Source organism: Hippocampus comes, unplaced genomic scaffold, assembly GCF_001891065.2.
Source record: "Hippocampus comes isolate QL1 unplaced genomic scaffold, H_comes_QL1_v1.1 scaffold2, whole genome shotgun sequence".
Classification (NCBI taxonomy): Eukaryota; Metazoa; Chordata; class Actinopteri; order Syngnathiformes; family Syngnathidae; genus Hippocampus; species Hippocampus comes.
Window position 1 is genome coordinate 4,346,278 of NW_017805139.1, and position 9,194 is coordinate 4,355,471.

The 9,194-nt window shown below is 42.4% G+C and overlaps 1 protein-coding gene across 4 annotated transcripts in view; it reads right to left on the bottom strand.

The window, feature by feature from the left end:
• Nucleotides 1-432: 432 nt before the first annotated feature.
• The window catches only part of mgarpa (mitochondria localized glutamic acid rich protein a), a 23,361-nt gene continuing 14,599 nt past the window's right edge, over nucleotides 433-9,194 (bottom strand). Inside the window, exons 5-8 of one of the 4 annotated variants that reach the window (XM_019867443.1) lie at nucleotides 5,674-5,925; nucleotides 1,800-2,854; nucleotides 1,121-1,167; nucleotides 433-978 (exon numbers count right to left, since the gene is read on the bottom strand). In XM_019867443.1, coding sequence (XP_019723002.1) covers nucleotides 1,132-1,167; nucleotides 1,800-2,854; nucleotides 5,674-5,925 — 1,343 coding nt within the window. In that variant the 3' untranslated portion in view covers nucleotides 433-978; nucleotides 1,121-1,131. The remainder of the gene's footprint in view (nucleotides 979-1,120; nucleotides 1,168-1,799; nucleotides 2,855-5,673; nucleotides 5,926-9,194) is intronic. The other 3 variants (XM_019867444.1, XM_019867447.1, XM_019867445.1) reach the window with 3 other exon arrangements.

Below are 9,194 nucleotides of genomic sequence, written 5' to 3' on the forward strand. Positions count from 1 at the left end.
GAAATAAATAAAACGGAATTCAGGCAAGTTCTTTCTGTGCGGCCCGGTACCAAATGCCCGGCGGACCGGTACCGGTCCGCGGACCGGCAGTTGGGGACCTCTGCTGTAGATTCCCATCACATGTAGCTGGGTATTGATGAGGACAATGCAATGAATTATGAACATATTCAAATGGGGCGATCATGAGGTAGTAAACGCTAACAGTAGGTGTGTGAGAGTGGGAGCGAGGGTCGGGTTTGGAATGGGGGATGTTAACGACTCCCAAAGGATTTTCTTTCAGATTTGACTAAATGACATACAAAGTGTTGTGCACACATGGTGTGTCCACACTAGTGTTCCAATTCGGATACCCTGGTATGGTCACTGATATAACTTGAAACAATTGTGCCGAAAACAAAGCAGGCATTGCTTTATTTTTATGGTCAGATGGAATTTTAAAAAACCCCAAAAAACTGCCAAGGAAACCTGGGCATGCTACTCGAAAGCAAACTCCTTCGGCATGGTCTGGTTTGAAGGGTGCCTTCTCCAGGCTGCCTGTTTCTGCACTTTTCACAGATGCTCAACAGGATTCAGATCAGAGATTTAACAACAGTCCAAATTTGCATCCGTGGCTATTCTTGGGTGTTTTTGGCAGCGAGTTTTGGGTGGATGAGCTGACTCACCAAAAAGCTCCAGTTTAGTTTCCCCATTTCTCCAAAAGATATTCTCCCAGAAGGTCTCGGATTTGTCAGTAGATATTTTGACAAATGTTCTATTTCAATGACATTGTGGATTTTTCTTTCTTTAAAAGGGTACCAAGAATTCTGCCTGTGCGCATTTGAAAATTTGAATAATCACTCTTGCATATACCGTATTCTTCACATTGGTAAGCTAGTCAACCCTTTTATATCACATTTGTGTATTTGTTAAAGATAAAAGTTGGAACAGGCAAATTCCTCTTCTTCTGCTACACAGGAAGCATCACTCCAGAACCGTTTTCTGTGATGAAGGACAGGAAGGTATTCATTATTAATATCCAAAGTGCATCAACTTTAGTTCAATTTTCAATTCAATTACATCATGGGCACAACATAGAAAGTATCCTATTCTTTCATGGTAGAAACATTTTGAAGTGCAGTACCTTTGATGAATTTACTGCATTTGGATCCTGAGAAGATGTCGTTTATCCTGAGTAGCAGAATGTGAAAATCAACATTTGTTTCCATTAACCTCAATCAGACCAAATGTGCAAGTGTCACACAGGTACAAAATTACTGGCACACACATCATTATTACAGCAACTAGAGTAGAAAGGTTAATCTGAGTGGCTGGTTCTGTAGCTATAAAAGCTTCTCATCGGTAGTCAGATCTGTAGGATTTTAATTTTTCTGCCCAGTGATCCAGACGAGCCTTTAGGAGGTCAAACAACAACGCTGAATAAGGTAATCATTCACATTAGTTAAAGGCAGAAGTTTTCAACTGGGTTAAGGTCAGAACTCTGTCGACCTTCCATTGCGCACTGCGGTGCAACCAAATCATCATGTAACTGATGATGGCGCTCTCCTTGACATTAACCTCAATGCTAGACACGTGCAATTGAACAAAAAGTCCTGGGAGCTGAAATACTAAAAGTCAAGATGAAATAGGAGGCCAAGTCAAATCACTTTAAGTGCTTGAATACTTTTGATCGTTTATCGTATTGAATAGAAGGACATTGACATGCTCCCCGACAAAATCATAACTGCCATTTTCCGAAAAAAATTGAAACATACTGCATTGTATCTTAATCTGAGTGATCAATGCAATACAAAATGTTGTACCTCATCTTCTGGTGCTGGGATGATTCTTCCACTCATTGGTGCCACTCCGAGCACTTTAGCAGACTTTTCTGCCGTAACTGTTCCTTCCAAAACCAGAACTATGTACTCTCGTTTGGGATCTTTTTCTCGAGCCTCCCCCAGAGATGATGATGTTTCTTCCACCATCGAGGTAACCAAGTCAACATTTGTTTCTTCTCCTGGAGGAACACCTGCCACTGCTGTTTCAGCTTTAAGTGGCAACGTCATCTCCTCAACTAGCGGTGAGCCCTGTAATGTTGTGGGGGGTGCCTGGACCACTGATGTCGTCTCTTCAATTACTGGGGGAGAATCCACGGGTGGCAAAGCTTCTTCCACCACAAGTGCAACCTCGACAATGTTTGGGGCCTCTTCAACCACTTGGGCAGGGACAGTTGGGGACGGGACATTTTCAGTTGCTCGGAAACACGCAACAGATGCCAAGGCCTCTTCAGCCACTGGTATATCCTCCACCAGTGTTGGATCCTCCTCAAGAGCTTGTGTCATTAAGACAAGAGTTGAGGTCTCCTCAACCACCGGTGCAGCCTCCGCAAACACAGAGGCCTCCTCAGCTGAGACAGGTGTGAGCACTTCCTCAAGCACCACTGACGACTGAGCTACTGTTGGTAAAACCTCAACCGGTGCTGAGGACTCTTCAACTGCCAGCGTGAAGTCATGTGGTGTTATGGACCCCTCAGCTGCTTGTGCGACTTGCAAATGTATTGGAGCCTCCGTCACTGCTGGCGCAAGCTCAAACAGTTGTGGAGCCTCCGGAGGTGGCAGAATGTTCTCGACCAATGATGAATGCTCTCCCGGGGTTTGGACCTGCTCTACCGCTGGTACAGCCTCTATTTGTGCCACGGTTTTTTCGACTGCCAATACAGCCTCTACCGGTGATGGGGCTGCCTCCTCATTCAGCATTGCTGGTTTGGTCTCAACGAATTCCATTACTTCTGGGGGCAGAGGTACATCATTGACTGCTGCTTCATCAACAATTCCAGCACATACCATTTCTTCTTCGACTTCATCTGTCAGCACCACTGCAAAATAAAATCCAGCCATCTCGCCGTCAATGATACTTAAGTTTTACATTGCTGCATTCAGCTCATACAACACGATATTGTTCGCGAAGGGGAGCAAACATCAAATTATTTTAATTGGTCGCTGAAACCTTCAATGTACCTAACATTTAACTTTGCATTCTAAATTTTGACCAAAGCTACCTCTGACACAATACCATCATAAAAACATCCATTTGGACAAATTAAAGACAGAAGTAATCCTTAATGTAGTAGCAGCTTTATTTCATGGGTCTATCACTTATAGATACCTGTTCACAGTGCTCATGGTGCAGCTTTTATTTGCAAAAAATAAATATGATGACATATTGAATAATTGCACATAACATTAAGATTTAATTCAGAAAAAAAATAGTTGCACTAATTACATTAATTGTAATGACAATAAACCCAAGTTTGATGAATAAAACATGATTAATTTAAAAAAAAAAAAAAGATGTCTATTACACTGGTAGCTTCCTGTGAATACATGAATACCTACAAATTAAATCACAAAACAATATTTAATTCGGTAAACAGATTAACTGAATATCTGTGTATGTCATTTATCTTGCAAAGTCAAAGTAGGCCAATGTTTACATTTCGTGTGATCACATTTATTTCACTCATAACTGCAGCGAAGCTTACCCCCTCCACTTTGTCATGCAATATGTAGGATTTCAAACCATTAGTGCGAATTATCATTCGACGTTATCACTTTACAAAATCTGAATTTTTACTCCATCGAGTACTAACGATTCACAGATTAAACCCACTTCAATAAATACAAGATACATATAACGGTGCATCCACAATGTATTCACACAGCACTTCACTTAGACCAGGGGTCCCCGACCACCGGTCCGCGGACCGGCATTTGGTACCGGGCCGCACAATAAGAACTTACATTAATTCCGGCGGCCTTAAGAGTACGTTCGAGACAACAAGTCTGCCGGTGTTCTGGATTCAAGTTATGGCTGAATACTCTGAGATCGCCACAATAGCACTGTTGCTATTTCCGACATGCTACCTGTGTGAGGCGGGGGTTTTGTGCAGCAACGGCGACTAAAACAAAATTACGAAGTAGACTTGACATAAAGCACACACTTCAGGTGTCATTGTCTCCTATTACCCCGAGATGGGACCGCCCGGTTGCAGAAAATCAAGCTCGGGGCTCGCACTGATTCAGCATTGTGGTGAGTTGACATTTTCATGCACTTTGAATTTGCGTTGTATCGTATTTTGAAGGCATTAAATATGACCATAGCGATCAGAGTGTTGCGGCCAGATTAGACACTTCTCGTGTTTATTATTATCTCTCGAAAACACCACAGTGTTCATGCAGCTCTTACCATATTATTTTGTAGTATTTATCCTCCACACCTTAAATGCCGGTCCGTGAAAATATTGTCTGACATAAACCGGTCCCTGGGGCAAAAAAGATTGGGGACCCCTGACTTAGACCACATAATCCCCGGTAAAGTGAATTCAGAAATTCGTTCCTAAATAAATTCGAAATGATGAATTTGATTTGAATGTTTCGTTTGAACGTGAAAAAATAAAACAGCAACCATCGGGCAAAAATAGAATCGGAGCACTTAACACCACTTTTCTATGCTCAAAAAGGAGTGGGAAGATGTCTCGACTTGTGTAGACACGTTTGAAGATAATTGCTGAAAACATGCAAAGATGAACTATTACTAAGTTGTGGAGATATAGCGGCAATCTATTTCTCACCATTTCAGTTTTCCTGATTGTTTTTTACGGCCGACACACTTTGATGTCTGGCATAAGTCACCCATTTAGTATCTTTAGTAGAATCAGCAGTGATCTAGCACAACTGCGACATGGCATTTGTTAGCTACTTACCCGCTTGGGTTACGGCAAATGATGAGGGACAACCACATTTTGCCAAAATATTGCCGACAAACACATCCAGCCCAACCCCATCACCAACAAGGACGAAGTACCGCTCACTTTCGACATTCCAGTGAACCACAGTGTAGAGAAGTGGAGCAGCACGGTAGCGATCCAGACAACAGTGCATGTGAAGTGGGCTTTTACTGTTGTACTTAGGTTGCCATGGTAATGGACAGAAACGGCCAAAGTGAAGTGGCGAGCGGCATGGGAGCGATGGCGAACACAGCTTTCCTGGACTACTGCGCATGTGTAAATCAGTGTGGTGGTTGCTGTTGCCGTTTCCGAACGAAGCAGTAGAGGTCGCTGTTGGATTAGACTTCGTTGTAGTGAATCTCGTCGCGAGGCAAGAGCAGAGAAAAAGATTTCGTACAACGCAACAGGGTTTTTTTTTCATTGTATGGGGGGCAGGAAAGTGGGAATGGTGTTAATGCAAGATTTTTTTCACACTAGGAGGGTATTTTCGCCCATGTAGGTTTCGTTGTAGAGGAGTTTCACTGTACAGCCAAACTCAGTTTTGCTCCCGCTACCTTTAACATACTCTAGCGTGCATGCATGCTACTGTATTTTTTAAGCTAGCGTACGTTTTACCAAGCATCTTATGTATGTGTTAAATACAGAAATAGTACCCGAAACTAAAATGCATAACGCCTTTTAATATGGCGCGCCATATGGTTGTGAAAATACGCTAAGAGAAAAATGAAAAGTGAAGTGCTGTGAATACTCTCCGGATGTATTTGTATTTTTTCAGAACAATACAACCTTTTAGCAGCAATTAACCCTAATTTAGACTGACTATGTGTGAATGTGCGTCACCGTTACGAATGTGAAGAGACCTCAGGCCTCAGAGGTAGCTGTGGCCTCCTTATGAGAGGAAGTCATACCATTGCTTTTGGGGTCCTCCGCGACAACTTGTTCCGCGACGTCGTGGGCAGCCTCCTCAATAACTTCGGCCACTGGGGCTACTTCATCTGCAATGACCTCCACTTGCTGTGCAGCTGCTGCAACCTCTTCTGCAATCTCGGCAACACCTTCAGCACCCTCAACGACAATTTCCGCAACTTCTTCCACGACAGTCTCTGACTCATCAGCAGCTGCAACTTCACTGGCTTCTTCTACTTGTTCCTCTTCATCCCCTACAACACAAAAGAAAGGCTATTATACTTGGTAGAATACTCATTTGACTGCTGAACACATTTCTAGTGTATCACATGGCTATGTATGCACACTGCACCCTATCTGCGAAAGAGCCTCACTGAAAGAAAGGTGGTGGCTGTTTTAATCCATGAATCTGGACATGCAAGTTTCAATAACTGCCTGTAAAAAAATGAATAAAGCTAATTACATGCTGAATACTGTTTTAAAAACAAATATGATAGACATTTGGAGGGTAAAAATTTGGGGGGGAGTGCCTTGATTCCATCCAACTTTTCATGTCCTGTCAAAATTGAATAATTGAAGGGACATCAGCCCTTACTTACTGTCACCGGTGGCTCTAAAAAGTTTTACCAGGTGTGGCAGGAGGTTCAGTTGGAGGGGCAGAGGTTATAAAGCCCCCGCCCCCCAACAGCCACACGCCCGACTGTGTGCAGGTGCGTGCGGACGCGCGCGCACGCGCACACACACACACACACACACACACACACACACACACACACACACACACACACACACACGCACACACATGATGATGATGCCCTTGCCAACCTGTCAAAACGCCTATGCTTATGCTAAAGGTAAATCAGTTGGGTAATAATATCAAGGACAATCAGATTCGGAAGAATGAATTGAAACTTATAACATTTGTCAATTTTGGATGGCACAGTCAAATGTGAAGGCATGATATTTGTTTTAAAGTTAAATTTAACATTAACAAAACAATGGTTTGACCTGAAATTGAGGAAAACAGTAATTTTCTTTCTTCATTAAAATGACTACAGTTGCATGCTATCGTAAATAAATGGTGTGTCGTACGTGCGGGAATATCCATCTGAAACAATGAAAAGTTGAATGAAAGAGCAACAGCCAGTAGAGCTTAAGTTTGTTTGTATCAATTTCCCCAAATCCAAAATACTTTCCAAATGTAAGCATAACTTCCGTGAAAACAGATTCCACAATAACAAGCATCACATGCAAACAGAAGGGAGACAAGGCAGGGAAGGAAAAGAAAAGGAAACTATTGTGGATGGTAAATTAGATGACAAAAGGGAGAAGTTGAATCTTGTTTCTTACCATCCAATTACCAAGCTATCAGGATCTCTGCAAGTGATTTAGGTTAGTGAGGAGAACATTGAACAGCAGCGCAGGTACGATGCTAACTGAAAATCCCTCTAACACGTAATCATGAATGCAAAACACAAAACTGTGCTCCAGAAACCAATTAACTCTATGAAGCACAAAATAAATGACTAATGATGGATCTCCTGAAGGCATATTGACGACAAACAACCCCGATTAGAGTGTTTTTTGTTTTATCATCCATCCATCCATCCATCTTCTGATCCGTTTTATCCTAACATGGGGGGGGGGGGGCGGTGCTGGAGCCTTTTCGGGCAGTAGGCGGGGGACACCATGAACTGGTTGCCAGCCAATCGCAGGGCACACAGAGACGAACAACCATCCACGCTCGCACTCACACCTAGTGGCAATTTAGTGTTCAATCAGCCTGCCATTCATGTTTTGGAAATGTGGGAGGAACCCAGAGTACCCGGAGAAAACCCATCCAGGCCCGGGGAGAACCAACTCCACACAGGAAGGCCGGAGCCAGGATTTGTTTTATCATAAAAATCCAAATTGCAAATTCCATATTTTTTTCCCCTTCAATTATAGAAAGCGCAAAGGACAATGAAAAAGCCGGGCTGTCCAAGGGACCGCTTGGGGACAATTTTCAGCATACAGAGGTCTAAGATTACAATTTGACACAGGAAACATCATTTGACTGCCTGCATTGCACTACTAACTTTCTACATTAGTTGGCGAGACAGGCACTAAGAAGAATTCTAGAGACTACTGCATTGGTGTACAGTAGTCCCTCGCTATAACGCGGTTCACCTTCTGCGGCTTTGCTGTTTCACTGATTTTTTTTTAGTGCAGTTCTTTTAATGCTTTTTTTAAAACAGTTTATTGTGTTCTGCATCCTGATTGGCTAAGGGACTGACCAACGTGTACAGTCTCCGTACCTCGTCTCTGTACGGCTTGCCAAATTTACCTTTGCAAAGTTTTGGTCTTTGGTTTCATTGAATCAGTGGCGGATGCTGGTCTGTCAAGGAGGGGAAGCTCAATTTCGGCTTACATCATAAAATGTGCCTGTTTATTTATACGTGAATTCTACTCTCTGTTCCTTTTGAAAAAAAAGAAAAGGATGCCTTCACCATCAGATTGGTGATTGGCTTATTTCGCTGTCAATCAAAAAGAGATTCACCCTCAGACAGATCATCCAATCATCATGCAGAAAAGCTGAGCTTCCTGGCCAGCCTATAAACGCCCACTGTCCATAGACTTCCAGAGACGTTGAGCGTCCGGTGGGCGGAACAAAACCAGCATTTATCCAATGACTCGTCTCGTTTCAATGCATTGGGACAACCTACACTGAACTCTGTCGACGCCCAGCGTCCGCGCGGTCGACGCTCAGCGTCCATACAGTTTCAAGCACAGTGAAGCTGCGGGAATGAATGAGAAGAGTGTCGCACCATAACCAGTAATCAGAACCTGATTCGGAACAAAAGTTGAGCGCGTTGTAGCGCATATTTAGTCAATGACATGTCCACACAATTGTACGTACGCACATATTTTTGATCACTTTTTGACTTTTTAGAGGAAGCTGAGCTTTGCTTGCAGTCTTAGAGTAATCGCCTCTGCATTGTATACTGTACATAGTTCAGTGTTGTATAATAACTGTAAAAAAATAAAGCTGACTATCAAGTACCAAGTACAACTTTATTGTCAAATGTGCTGTATGTGAAACATACAGCACATTTGAAATTTCTTCCCTCTGACATTTTTTTTTACTTTTTTTTTTTTTTATAAATCCTACTTCACAAATTTCACTTATCACGGGTTCCTTTTGGAACGTAACCCCGGCGATAAACGAGGGATTACTGTAGTTCATTCTGATCGTTTTTTGCAAGTGCAACCTTATTGTTATTTATTTATTTTCTCCATTTTCTGCTCAAATACAATCTATTCATTTTCGATACCACTTTTCCTTTTTACCACTGGACAGTGGCGGACCCTGAGGGCCAGCAAGGCCTTCTCTGCTGGCCTAAACATTCTCAGAAAAGTAAATTTACTTTTATGTATTTTATGTTATTTTATAATTTATGTTATTTTATTTTCATAAATATGTAAACAAAATTATTCTCTGTATTCTTTACATCATATTATTTCCACTTAGTTGAGTGGCTGT